At 43.8% G+C, this 13,884-nt stretch overlaps 1 protein-coding gene across 10 annotated transcripts in view; it reads left to right on the top strand.

The window, feature by feature from the left end:
• ABI1 (abl interactor 1) overlaps positions 1 to 13,884 on the top strand; it is a 72,244-nt gene that overhangs the window by 32,404 nt on the left and 25,956 nt on the right. For all 10 annotated transcript variants that reach the window (XM_064162738.1, XM_064162737.1, XM_064162746.1 and 7 more), the window contains exon 3: positions 8,613 to 8,789. In XM_064162738.1, the coding sequence (XP_064018808.1) occupies positions 8,613 to 8,789 (177 nt within the window). The remainder of the gene's footprint in view (positions 1 to 8,612; positions 8,790 to 13,884) is intronic.

Raw genomic sequence — 13,884 nt, 5'->3', positions numbered from 1 at the left:
AACCTCCCTTGATCTGCTGGACACATTCTTCCTAACACAGCCCAAGATTCCATTTGCCTTCTTGGCCACAAGGGCACATTGCTGTGCCATGGTTAACTTGTTAGCCACCAGGACCCCCAGGTCCCTCTCCACAGGACTGCTCTCCAACAGAGCACCTCCCAGCCTGTACTGGTGCAGTTTGTTATTCCTCCCCAGATACAGGACTCTGCACTTGTCCTTGTTGAACTTCATCTGATTTCTCTGTGCCCAGCTCTAGTCTGTCCAGGTCTCTCTGGGTGGCTGCACAGCCTTCAGCTCTATCAGCCAAGCCTTCCAGCTTGGTGTCATCAGCAAACTTGCTGAGCAGACTCTGTCTGTCTGTCCCCTCATCAATGTCATTGATGAAGGTGTTGAACAGGACTGGCCCCAGCACTGATCCCTGGGGGGCACCACTGGTCACAGCTCTCCAGCTGGACCTGGCACCATTGATCACCACCCTCTGAACTCTGTCTTGCAACCAGTTCCTAACTCACCTCACCGTCTGCTCTTCCATCCCACACTTCCTCAGCTTGCTCACTAAAATGTGATGGGAGACAGTGTCAAAGGCCTTGCTAAGGTCAAGGTAGACTACATCCACTGGTTTCCCTGAATCTACCCATTCAGTTATGGTGTCATAAAATGCTATCAGGTTAGTTAAGCATGACTTCCCCTTGGAAAATCCATGCTGACTACTCCTGATAACCTTCTTCTCTTCCAAGTTTTGGCTGGGTGAAGTTGTGGTTCAGTACAGCGTGAGTGTTACTGGGACTGCTGAGGCTGGGTGGATGTTCCCAGCAGATATAATTGCAGTATTTCATGTCAGTTATGGCCAAGAGTAGGAGGCTAAGGGAAATCCATTTACAGAACCAACGTACAACTTCTTACTGTAGTCATGTGTGGAAATTAAAGTGGCAACAAAGAAATAGAACCGCCTTAGAAATTTCATCTCTGCCCTGTCCCTTCCTCCGCACCCTAATAAACTGGTAAATGTCTTGCATGCTTATTTAGTTGTCTGTCTTCTGCTTTTATTTAATGTATCCCAAATTACAAGAGTTCTTTATGACTCAGTCCAAAATAGTAATGTAGTCTTAGGAAACATGGGAGGGAATGTTTGTTAACTCTTTTTTTTTGCTAGAATATCTCAACAGGCTTCCATGCACAACGCTGTAGAAACTGGGATTTGAGCTGTGCGAAGTTAATGATGCTTCTGAGCTTGTCTTCTGCTGATGTACCTTCTGAAACTTGCTGAAGGAGTTTGGAGAAAGAGGAGACCAGGTTAAGGAGTTCTGTATTTGTCTTTGAAAATAGAAGTGAGGAGCTTGTCAGATCCTAGTTACTTTGATATTCGAGTGATGTGGAAGAGCTCTTTGCTCCAGTTACGTGCAGAAGGAAGGTAGTAGCACGGGTAGTTAGCTTACTGCAGAGTGGAGTAAGTATGCTGGAGGGTTTCTCAGTGGGATCTATAGTGGTTAAGGGTTGTTCTTCCCATCTTATTTTATTAATAAGATGAGAAAATAAAAGCTGGCTATTGCTGGTTATTCCCCCATTGAAGTATCACCTTATAGTGTTGCAGCCTAGCTGATTGCCATACAGACTTGCTTGCTTTGTACCAACAGTCTTGAGAAACTCCAGACCTTCAGCAGTTCTCATCTGGAGGAAAAGTAATCTTCAGCCTTTGAATATTTAGGCAACGAAAGAAGAGAAGAAATTCCCTATGTAGAAAGCTGTTTGTGGTACTTAGCCAAGAGCATTTCTGGTATGGTTAATTAATACTCTCAGCTTACTCCCAGTGCAGTGCTGACCCAACTGAAAACCAGGAGATTTCCTACTAGCTTGTGTAACTGCCATCAAATGGTCAAAAAGGTGTAGAAATCAGAATAGGTTTTGTGGGGGAGTTTTGTTATTCTTCAGAGTAATAACTGTTTGGAGATATGCAGTAAATCTATAAATGCACTATTCCAACCATGCAACATAACCTTTATTGTTGGAAAAGATTGGCTTTGGGGTGTTTTGAGGGGGTTTATTTTGTCAGGCATGAGCATTCTGGCTTGTCATCATTCCAGCTTAATCGTTTCCTTATCTCAGACAAACTTTCAGAAAGTTGAGACTTAGATTCTACTGAGTTTATTTTTTTAATAGGCTTTTTTTAGATGGTTTCCTTTTCAGCCACCTGCAGTGCTCTTTGCAATTGCACATGTTCGTCTCCTAAGCAGTTGCTTTTTTTGGCACATAAAATGCTTTTTGTTTGACATGCAACTTCTTTTTTTCTGCTCCCATGGTGGTTCTTTAATGAGTCCAAACTACTGAAGAAGCTGTTTCATTTTTCCTTTCTGTGTTTGTGCTTTCCTTCTGTTGAGAATACATTTAGATTTATGTGTTTTGTTTAATTCTAGACAAGCACATTGCTTCCAGTGAGAAAATGAGGGACTCATTCAGCCACTTAAAAACGCTGAAACTCTGATAAGGGAGCTTGCACCAGCATATTTTGCATCTCCTGTTTTAAAACGAACCTACTCAGACATATCTCAAGGAGTAGCCAGCCAAAAAAGAAAGCTGAAATAACTCAAATGTAATTTCAGGTACTGAAATACACTCACACACACAGAGAGTTGAAATTTTGACTTGGCATCATCAAAAGCATTTATCTGCTTTTTGTGCTCTATAAAGAGTGAACGCAAACGTAACGTGTTATGACTGCACATCCTAAATGTTGTTCTGTCAAAATCAATCAGCAGGATTGTACATTTGAAAGGCTTGTCTTTTGAAGTGTCTTCTATTTAAAAGACTGTTTTTAATCAGCAGATTCTTGCGTTTCTGGCTTGTGTTCAAATATAATTAATAAGGCTTTGGTTCCATTTAGATATTTTTCTTCCCTCTGGAAACTTGTACTAGCAATGCTGCTTGTTAGGTAACCATTGAAATCCAGTTTGCTGCATAGAACATCTACAGCTCGCTGGAGGAGAGGGGGATGTACCTTGGTGATTTCCCTTCTCAGAATCCTGTCTTGGTGAAGAGTAGACAAAGGATGCAGAAGGAGAGCTGAGAAAGAGAACTGCCCTTCAGACAGGGGTTTGTCATACAGCGTGAAACTCAAGCGGATGGTTAGCAATCATTAATTTGCCATGTGCTGTGGTTTTGCTCTTATGCACAGCTGGGTCCTGTCCTGCAGTGGTTGTGAAGTGGTACTGTGTGATGCTCAGCCACAGCTCAATCTCCAGCAAATAGAGTGGCAGGGGACTGTGTGTTAGAACAGGGAACGATATCCTGGAAGCTGATTCTTTCTTCCACTCTCCCAGCTTTTGATGCTGAAAAGCCACAGGCTTTAGGAGGCAGGTAGAAGATAATTGCAAATAATCTCCTCTTCCCTCCTTTGTGTCCTCCCACAGTGATCTCCATTAGTGCTGCATTTCTTTTCTACCTGTTTGTTAAAATCATACTCTAAGGAATTGAACTAGCAGTTGATTTTGAAAGACTGAAGAAAACCAACCCCAAACCAGTTAGCTGGAATGCAGAAATTCCAGTTCCCCACTGGCGTGTGTCAGACCTCACTGGAGGGCTTCCTTTTGGGGTTTTTTGGATGTTATTTTTAAAGTGATGTTCACAGTGCATTTCCTGTTGAAATGTGTCCTGCACTTGGTTTGCTCAAGCAGCTAAAATGGGCAGTAGGCTTTGCCAGAGCGCAGGAAGTATGATCCACAGCTCACTCCTGCATTTTCCCTAGCAATTCAAACCATGGCTGGAAGCTGTTTTACAGAGAAGTCTTGGCTATCTTTGTTGCTGAATTTTGCTCTGGGAGAGCAGGCAGCTGTGGTGGAGTTGCCCCTACCTGTGTCCACCTACCCTCCTGTCTGCTCTCAAAGCTGCTGCAGGTGGGCAGCTCCGAGAGGCTGGCTCAAGCAGCGAAGTGCTTGGCAGAGAGCACAGGAAGCTCGCAGAGCCAGGAACAGAGCTTCAATCTGCCGTTTTCCAGGCTTTTGCTTCTAGCCATGGACCCAGCCCACTTCTTCCCTTCTCTTGACTGACATCCTGGCAGACAGCTGCGTCCTGCGTGCAGGGCCAGCTGCTTCTGCAGCGCTGTCTGACCTCCATACTCCAGATGTTTGAAGTTCCATTTCCCTCATACTTATGTGAACTTTAGCAAAGTGCTTCTGGCATTTCACCAATGCAACGGTGAGGAGGGAGGACTGTGCTCTTTAACTGTTTTCTTTCCGTAGTGAGGGCCTCTGTAGAGCTGCTGAAATTGTATTTCTTTGTAGGGCTTAAACTCCATTTGCCTCCAGCTGTCATCTGTCAGTCTTCTTTCCCACATCCCTTTTCCCTGTTCCCAAAGACCCTTCTACAGACCTTCTCTTCTTATGCTCTGGTTGACATAATCTTCCTTTCATCTGGGTAAGGTGGGCTGAGGGTGTGATGAGAAGCCCTTGTATGTCCACTGAGATGCCACTTATTTGCAGAGCCTAATTCTGAGGTGGCATTTCTCAGGTGAGGTTTAATGATTTCCTTCAGCTGCCCCATTTTATGTGCTCAGCATCTGCCATGAACATGCTCTGAAATAGTTGGAGAATGGATCGAGAAGCTTCTTTCCTTCTGTCCCACCTGAAGGATGAATGTGTTCTCCATAGCAGTCCTCCCATTTCCAGTTGGCACTGAGAAAGAAAAATCAGGCACAAATTGAAGCCTGGCTCTTGGATGAGTAGGCTGGTTTCTTTGCTCTGATTCTTGCCCTAGAATGTAGTGCACCTGCTCCCAGCCCCTCTAGTCTGTCCTTGCCCTGCATTCCCTTTTTGTGTGCCCTTGTTCTGCCTGCTTTCTTGGGCAGCATGTGTGACTAGACTTGCCAATAGAGCCTTCTGAAAAGTATCTGTGTAAGTAATCCTTTAGCTGAACAGACCTCTCTCCCCTCTCCTTTGCAGTGCTGTTGTATAGGTGTCTGTGCCACCTCACAGACTGTGCTTTGGAAACTGGGGTATTTGGGTGCAGTGCTCAGTGAACCCTGGTCTTCCTTTTGGAAGAAAGATCTGCAGTTTCATAACAGCAAGAGTGCCAAAGGTGAGGCTGGATGGCTGAAGCCAGTAAGCTGTAAGCCTGTTTCTCTAGCTCTTGTTTTCAGCTTCTTGTTGTTAATGAGGTTTAGCAAAGCCCTCACTCTTTCCTGGTTTTGGGTTTGTTTGTTGATTTGATTGGGTTTTTAAGACATCTGAGTATCTTAACTCTTGCAAGCAGACATTCCCTTGGTCAGGAATCAATGTTTGTTACATATGCCTTGCATGGAAAGGCTTCAAAAAAGGCAGGGGGGAGGACCAGGCAACTCCAGAGCAGTCAGATGCACTTCCATCCCTGGAAAGGTGATGGAGCAGCTCACTCTGGAAGCCATCTCTAATCAACTACATGGAAGAAAAGGGTTATCCGCAGTACCTGACATGGAATTACCCAAGGGAGATCTTGCTTGACTAAGCTGATAGCCTTCTATGATACCATGACCAAGTGAGTAGGTGAAGGCAGAGCTGTGGATGGCATCTACCTTGACTTCAGCAAGGCTTTTGATGCTGTCTCCCATAACATCCTCATAGATAAGCTCAGAGATGTGGCACAGATGGTTTGGTCTGTGAAGTGCTTTGAAAATTGCTCCACAGCAGAGTTCAGAGAGTTATCATCAGTGGCACCGAGTCAAGCTGGAGGCCTGTGGCCAGTTGTGTTCCCCAGGGATCAGTACTAGGTCCAGTTTTCTTCAATTTCTTTATCAATGACCTAGATGGTCAGCAGCAATAAGACAAGGAGCAACAGCTACTAACTGGAATGTTAATTAAATGCATTGTTAACATGGTGAGTTTGTATATAAATGTGTGCTCTTTCTATAAATGTCTTTTTTAGAGTGCATTTACCTGTGTACCCTCTGAAAACAGGACTTTGTATTTCATTATTTTCCCTTTGTTCTATCGAGTGTCTTTCAGTCTCTGATGATGATGAATGTTTTACACAGACCATGCGAGTTGCTGGGTGCTGATGTACTTAGTTCGTTGTGTTAATCTCTAAAAGCTCTTGATTGTGAACCCTCTCTGCAGGAAAAGGAAGGTGATATATCAGATTACAGGAGAGAGGGCTTATCTGAGTCCTCTAGCCTTTTACCTCAGGAGGCCTGGATTTACCAGGACTTGAGGAGATGAAGCTTTCTGGAAAGCTTGCCCTGCTAACTGAAACTTGTCTGTGTGCTAAAGGGATTGTGTGAGAAACTTCTATCTATAAACCTACCAGAAAACTCTGCTGGATCTGCAGCTCTGGAAATACAGCTCTTCAGTCTATTTCAGTTGCCTCCTACATTGCCATCACCAAGTAAGAAGCAAACACACAGCTACTGTTTAGCCATCTTGTTACCAAAGCAGATGGACAGGTACCTGTAGCTGCAGGTGCCACATGTGGCCAGAACTTTGAGAATGGGACTTGTATTTCATTGCAGTTGACTTTTGGCTGGCTGGATAGCTGTGTTATCCATCTCAAAGTTTTTGTCTGGCTGGATAGCTGTTATCCCACTCAAAATCACTTGTGTTTTGGCATTGTCCTCTTTTGGAAGTTGAAAACATAGCTTTGGTCGAAACAAACTCCAACACCAAGCAAAGAGATAAACAAAAACAGTAAAATGAGCAACTGTTCTGTGCTTTGTTTTGCATGATGAACACACAACATTTAATAATGTGCAGTCTTTACAGAGCTAGCAAAAAGTCATTTCTTCTTGAAGAAGCAGAATGTCATCAGGTAGCTGGTAGGGTACATGTTGCTCTGGGCTAAGCATAAGCTGGAAACTTTGCTGTGCACAGGGGCAAAATATCACCTTGCCTTTCAGGTGTACCTGCTGTGCTAAGAGGTGCTTTGAACAGAGAGTTAGTCCCTTGACCAGGCATACCTGCATGGCCATTGGGCTTTACATATGTACCCTAAATTTTTGGCCCTGCACTGTGGCACAGGCAATCATAGAGTGGCTCAGGTTGGAAGGGACATCAGAGATCATCTACTCCAACTTCCCCCCATTCAACTAAACTTGGTTGCCCAAGGCCTTGTCAAGTCTGGCCTTAAACACCACCAGGGTTGCCTCGCTGGGCAACCTATTTCAAAATCTCATCACATACTGAAGAATGAGATCCAGTCTAAACCTACTTTCTCTCATCTTAAAACCATTCAGCCCAGTCCTGTCTTCTCTTGGCTTGGCTTATGAAACCCTTAGAAAGACTTTTACAAATGGCTGCTCTGTATTTAGTTTTGGATAAGCTGTCTGATGTAATTAATATATGTTCTTTTCTTGTTCTGAAGGGTTTACCCATTAACAAGAATTCATTGCAAGATTGCTTCGGTCATTTTCCAGATCATGTATGGCATAGCATCTGTTCCTGGAATTTCTTATCCTTTGCTGTAGTAATTTATGGAATTCTCATTGTTTATTGCAGAGAGGAAAAGGCAGTCTTCATGGACCACCTGCTAGGAGTGGATACATCTTTCTGTACTCTGAAGGGATTTGGGCTTTTTTTGTTTCTTTTGACATTAGTGTTAAGAGAACTCGTAGTATAAAGATGTGTTTTGGTTCATCCACTGAAGAAAAAGTGAATTTGTTCATAACAGCAGATCCTGTGCCTGAGAGTGAAGTAGAAGCATGGATTTATTTCAAGGGCCATAGTAGTAGTTTCAAACACAGAGTTGGGTCTGCTCAGCCTAGAGAAGAAGAGGTTCCAGGGAGACCTTAGAGACCCCTTCAATATCTGAAGGAGGCCTACAGGATGGGTGGGGAGGGACTGTTTAGAAGGGCTTGTTCTCGAGGTTCCAGTCAATTAAATCCTGGAGACTTGAAACAGAATTCCAGGAAGTGGGACTTCTGTGGCACCTCATAGTTGATTTGTACTTCTCTTTCAGCTGGTGTTTAAGTGATGGCTATACTGCATATAGAAGCATGTCCTTTACTTGAAGCTTGGTTCGATCCTTCAGACCACTGGACTGACCTTTCTTTGTCTCTTTAGATATTTCCTAACAGACTGATGGAGCTCAGCGTATTTTACATTCCTTTACCTGCAGCTTTAAGGCTCTGTTTGATTCTTTCAGTAAAGCTGCTACAAACAGTATGACTGAAACTAGCCTTAGTGCTGAAATTAGTCTTTCTCTGTGCAGACTCTTACTCTGATATGCACTGATGGCTTTGCTGAAAGGAATTACTGCACAGACTTCCCAAGCTTAGTGCTCCTCTGGGGCTGCAGGCAAATTGCTTAGCTTGTCTGTCCTGGTTTCCCAGCTGTGGAGTTGGAGTAATTCATTACTAGTGTCAGTCATAGGAATGTCAAGGGTTAATCTGCAAGGACTGCACAGTGTCTTTAGAGTGTCAAAGCAGTAAGGTGTCAGTGTAATTTTATTATTAATATTGGTTATTTCATTAAAGTGTAATCATCAAGCAGTGCTCATGTAGATTAAACTCATTTCATCAGTAAAGTGGCAAACTTCCAGCAGCGTTAACTCGGTTCAGATCCTTTGTTTAATAGTGAAGCCTGAAGGTGTAGATAGCTCTGTAAAGAAAACAGCAAAAGCCTCAAGAAACCTGTGCTTTCTTGCTTTGCATCTAGACTGTGGACATCCACAAAGAGAAGGTGGCTCGCAGAGAGATAGGCATTCTGACCACCAACAAGAACACGTCGAGAACCCACAAAATCATCGCGCCGGCGAACATGGAGCGCCCTGTAAGGTACATTCGAAAGCCTATAGACTACACGGTGCTGGATGATGTTGGCCACGGCGTAAAGGTAAGCATGCCTGGGCACCTGAGTACTCTCAGTAACACAGACCAGGAGCTAGGGCTGGGACAGAATGTGGTTGATGCTAAAACCTTGAGTTTGTTTGTGGTAGGAAAGATGATGGGTTTAAGATGCTTCTGTGTGCAAACATTTAATTGGCTGACAGTGAGGGGTTTCTGAGCAATGTTTGCCCTAACCCTTGTGACTGTCAGTGTCTGGAAGTAATGGCTCATGATCTTAGGCTAAGGACTTGTCAAAAAAGCCATGACTGACATCTAAAATCATCACTTCTGCCTCCTCTGGTTACCTCTGCCACGCCCTTTATTTCTTTTGTTACTGAGAAAAAATAAGTCACCTGTTACGGGAAAGCTGTCTGGTGGGGTGGGCAGTTTTGTCGGGGTCTTTTGGAGGGTGGTCAGCTAGTTGGCATTGAAATCTTAGTGGCACTTTGTGTCTCACTCCCCTTGTGCTATCAGACAGCCTAATCTTTCCTTTTCTCCAAATAAAGCCTTCGTGAGTGCATGTCTACCTCCCCTGAAATGGTCATAGATGAAGTGAATTGATACAACACTTTTTCCTCTCTGGGCATCATCCGATAAAGCAGAACTTTGGATACCCCTGGAGCAGGCCTTCTCTTGAGTGGCATTAAGAAGCTTGGATTCAACACCCATGCATTATCTAAAGCTTGATGGGCTCTAGTCAGTCAGTAGTGCAGCTAGATCACCTGATCATGTGCCCTTTGAGTCACTGAGCTTTTCAGACACAGATCTTTTAAAATTACTTGACAAGAGAGTGACAGGTACCTCCTGCTCTATAGTAACCCTCTAGGTAGCCAGAGGAGTCCTAATTCCAACACAAGTTAGAAAGCAGCTCTATACCATGTCAGTTCTAGGCTATGAATTAATGTAGTGATAACTTTGGACTACCTGATTTTTGGGTAGGGTTTGGTTTTGGCTGAGCTGGGTTGATTTTTAGCTAAACCTCTACTACCCATGTGACTCTGAGGGTTGTTTTACAGTAACGATTTAAGCCAGGCTAGATGCAGCACATTCCTTTGTAGAAGCCTGAAAAGCATGCTCTGAATTGGTGTGAAATAGAAACACTTGGGTCAGAGAAACTGCTGATTTTTCAGTGCAGTGTCTGCATTCGAGGAGAGAGCTCTCTGAATAGAGAATACAGCAATGCACAGATTTCGTGCCAGGGTAGTGGTTTCTGCATTTGAGTGTTCCAGGGATCAAGTGCTTATAAAAAGAAGTAGATTACTGTTACACTCTGAAATTGATGCTTTGCTGAACCAATTGTATTGTGCAGGCTCAAAATGGGATTCCTGATCCATAAACACTGAAGTTGTTAATGTGTAGCAGTTGTGTTTTCCAAGATGACTGCTTTTGGCAGTACTGGTCTCTTTAGTGATATGACCCTATTTGTTTAGGAAGGGGAAATGTGGTGCTGTTTGCCTGTTTCTAGGTTGCTCTCAGAGAACATTTTATAGTAAGGGCTTTTCTTAACTGTTAGTGGTTTAATGCTCTATTAATCTCGGTCTGTTCAGAGGCAGAGTAGCTTCCAGTAATAACCAAAAGAACTAATTACAAGTTAACTGCAAATTCTATCTTGCTTTTTCTTTATTGATTTATCCTACAACTGGATAGGCATGAAACACTCAGCAGAAAAATGATGTTACTGGATAGGCGTGAAACACTCAGCAGAAAAATGATGTTGGCATTTTCTGTCTTGACTTTTTGCACAAGTGAAATAAGCTGCCAGCTAGGCCTCAGGTATGTAGTTCAGGAGGGTTGTCATGCATTTGACACCTTCACCAGTGTGGACATTCACTGCAGAGGAGAGTGGGAGGAAATGTGGAAGGAAAGAGATGAAAGATGCAGGCTGGCTTATAGGCTGTTTCTGCTTGTATTTCATTAAATACTGATGCTGGGGGAAAGGTCATTAAAATACACTTTATATTTGCATATATATCTCGTTTGATAGAAGAAATGTAAAGAAAAATACTCTCTCAGGAGATTAAAAAAGAAAAACAAATAGAAAGATGGGAAATCCTCAGAGTAAATAACTGCCTTCCCCTGTGCATCTGCCACCTGAGCAAGCGTAGAAACATCTCTCTGTGTGCTCACAGCTGATTGTGTGTCTCTAGTGCGTGCCATGGCTGTGCAGAGGGGATGCGACAGCAGATGCTCGTGGCATAGAGAAGGGCTCTGCGTGCTTCCTCTGTCTCAGTGCGTGCAGCAGTTTTTGTAGGGGCAGGTGATGAGAGTGGGTGACAGTGATGGGAAGCAGCTGCTCACTAGAGCAGATTTCCACCTCTTTGGAAGGCAGTGCTGCATCCTCCCTCAGCAGCTTCTGGGTATAAAACCTTTTGTAGAGCATCCCATCTCAGAGGTGCTTTCTGCTTCTGCCTGAAAACTCCATGGCAGCTCCCAAGTTATCCCACATGGACCTTCACTTTGCAGGAGGCAGATACAAAGCCTCCAAAAGGAGTAAAGCTGCCCTCTTTGTTTGAATAGTTATTTATACATCCATCTATATGTGATGGTTTGGGTGTTACCTGCCCCCCCACGCTTAAGAAAATCCCCCAGACTAGACTCAGCCAATCTGGAAATTGAATGAAGCTTTATATTTACAACTTAGCACAAAGTACAAGCAGATAGTTACAATAAATACAGAAATATACAAATTAAAAAGTAATGCAGAAACACAACAGCCCTCCCAGATACCAGAGTCCCCATGAGGGGCTACCAACCACCCTTCCACCTTCTTCCCAGCCCTCTACCTTACCCCACACTTTGCCTTACGTTCAAGGTGAGTTTGGAGAGTCTCCCAGGGAGATTAGGAAGCAGACGGATTAGTCAGACAGCAAGTTAGGTTAGAGAGAGAAGTGCAGGCCAAAAGCCAGAGAACAAACTCTGTTATCTATGTGTGTGTTCTTGTTTTCATACATCTCAGCAAGCCTATTAGTGCAGTAGACATCAGCATTGTTTCCTTTTCACAGCCCATCATCTAGTTCTTCTCACCAAAATATCCCAGCTAGGCTCAAACTAGCACACACACTATATATATATATATATATATGTACACACACATACATAGTTATTTATACATCCATCTCTCTCTATATATATACACATGCATACCTGTGTGTGTATACACATAGAATCATAGAATCAGCCAGGTTGGAAGAGACCTTCAAGATCATCCAGGCCAACCTAGCACCCAGCCCTAGCCAATCAACTAGACCATGGCACTAAGTGCCTCATCCAGGCTTTTCTTGAACACCTCCAGGGATGGTGACTCCACCACCTCCCTGGGCAGCCCATTCCAATGCTAATCTCTCTCTGTGAAGAGCTTCCTCCTAACATCCAGCCTACACTTCCCTCGGCACAACTTGAGACTGTGTCCCCTTGTTCTGTTGCTGGTTGCCTGGGAGAAGAAACCAACCCCACCTGGCTACAGCCTCCCTTCAGGTAGTTGTAGACAGCAATGAGGTCACCCCTGATCCTTCTTCAGGCTAAACACCTCCAGCTCCCGCAGCCTTTCCTCATAGGGTTTGTGTGTGTGTGTGTGTATATATATAAAATATAAAATACATGCTTATGAGTCCAAGACTAACAGCAGTCAAAATCAGGATGGCTTTTAAAGTTGCTTTGCTGTGAAAAAGCTTTCCCTTGCAACACAAATATTACGTGTAGATGGCTCCAAGAAACACACAGGCAAGCATTTTTGCCGGTCTGTTAAGTAGTTGCTCTTCTGTCGCCCTCTGGGGATAGGGGAATGTAGCTGAAGTCATTCTTGGTAAAGTAAGAGTAACTGTCATTATGTGGGAGCCTACTTTCCTGTGTGGAGCTTGGTTTAAATTTATTAGGCAAGGGCTACTTGAACATTTCCTTCCTTCTCTTCCCCTTCTTTTGTGAAAGGAAGGGGGGGAAAGGAAAAAAAAGGTAGTGTGCCAGCAAATAAATAGGTCAAATACAATTACTCATACAGAAAATCCTCAGTTTAAGAGCGGAGAGAGAAGGAGGAGGAAGCTTGGAAGCTGCCTTAAAAGCCCTGAAATTGGCCTTTGATTTTTTTCAAACAGGAGGCAGGTAGAATGGCAGCAATTTGTAAAATGGCAGCTAAGTAGGAAACTGAAATGATGCCTTATGGTTAAGTCAGATAAAATGTTGATTATGTGCTAAATTGAAATGCTTAATAACTGTAAGTGGATCAAGTTTGGGTTTGTAGAACTATCAGATCCATAAACCAAGCCTGAATTGTAGATGGAGGCTGATCACTTCTCCCAGTTTTGGTTGAAGAACAGAGCCAGGATTTCACTTCTGTCAAGCACTTGCCTTTCTCTCCATTGGAGCTGTAAGAAGCTTTCCAGCCCAGGAAGTTAAACAGGAGTTAAGCATTCAGAAATATTTCTCAAGCAAGTGGAAGTTGGAAGGATTCCCTTAAAGTAAGGGATTGGACCAGAACTTGCCAAATGCTAAGCTTAGAGAAGGGAGCCTCGCTCTCACCCTTGTGACGCATCTCAGCCTGCCCTACTTCCCTGCAGTCCTCATGCTCACATCTGTGCTGCTGCTAAACAAAAATGCAGATGAGATGCTGAGGGTGGAAGGCTACCTAATTGTCTGCTTCTCCTTTAGGATAAAACCTTTTCTGTGTTGGCCACTTGGGTATTAACTTCTAAATAATTCACTGCAATACAAACAAAGTGAGGCAGGGATCCTGAACCTGAGCCTCTTCTGCCTTTGTCCCTGTGTTAGCCTCTGTCAGACACTCATGCTTCAAAGGATGTCATGTTGCCAATTTCATTAATGTCACATCATTCCTCTGGGGTCGTGGCCAAACAGTGAATACTGCTGTAAGGTAAAGAATTCTTCTCTGGGGGAGAGAAGGAGCTCTTCTTGTTGCCAGCTGTAATGACTGTTGGGACTGTGGTCACTGCGCATTTCGCAGGGCACTTGCCACTGGAAATTCAGAAGTGTGTGTACTGTCAGCTGATACAATGTAGGTTGCAAACCTTGCTGCTTGCAAGGGAAACTCAGAACTGTGAGGTCTCTTTTGTTTTCTGCTTTCCAATTTATTTTGTTTCAACCTCCTTGTA

The sequence above is a fragment of the Pogoniulus pusillus genome, chromosome 23, assembly GCF_015220805.1.
Source record: "Pogoniulus pusillus isolate bPogPus1 chromosome 23, bPogPus1.pri, whole genome shotgun sequence".
Taxonomy (NCBI): domain Eukaryota; kingdom Metazoa; phylum Chordata; class Aves; order Piciformes; family Lybiidae; genus Pogoniulus; species Pogoniulus pusillus.
The sequence above is the reverse complement of the archived record's forward strand: the minus strand, read 5'-3'. Positions and strand labels throughout refer to the sequence as shown.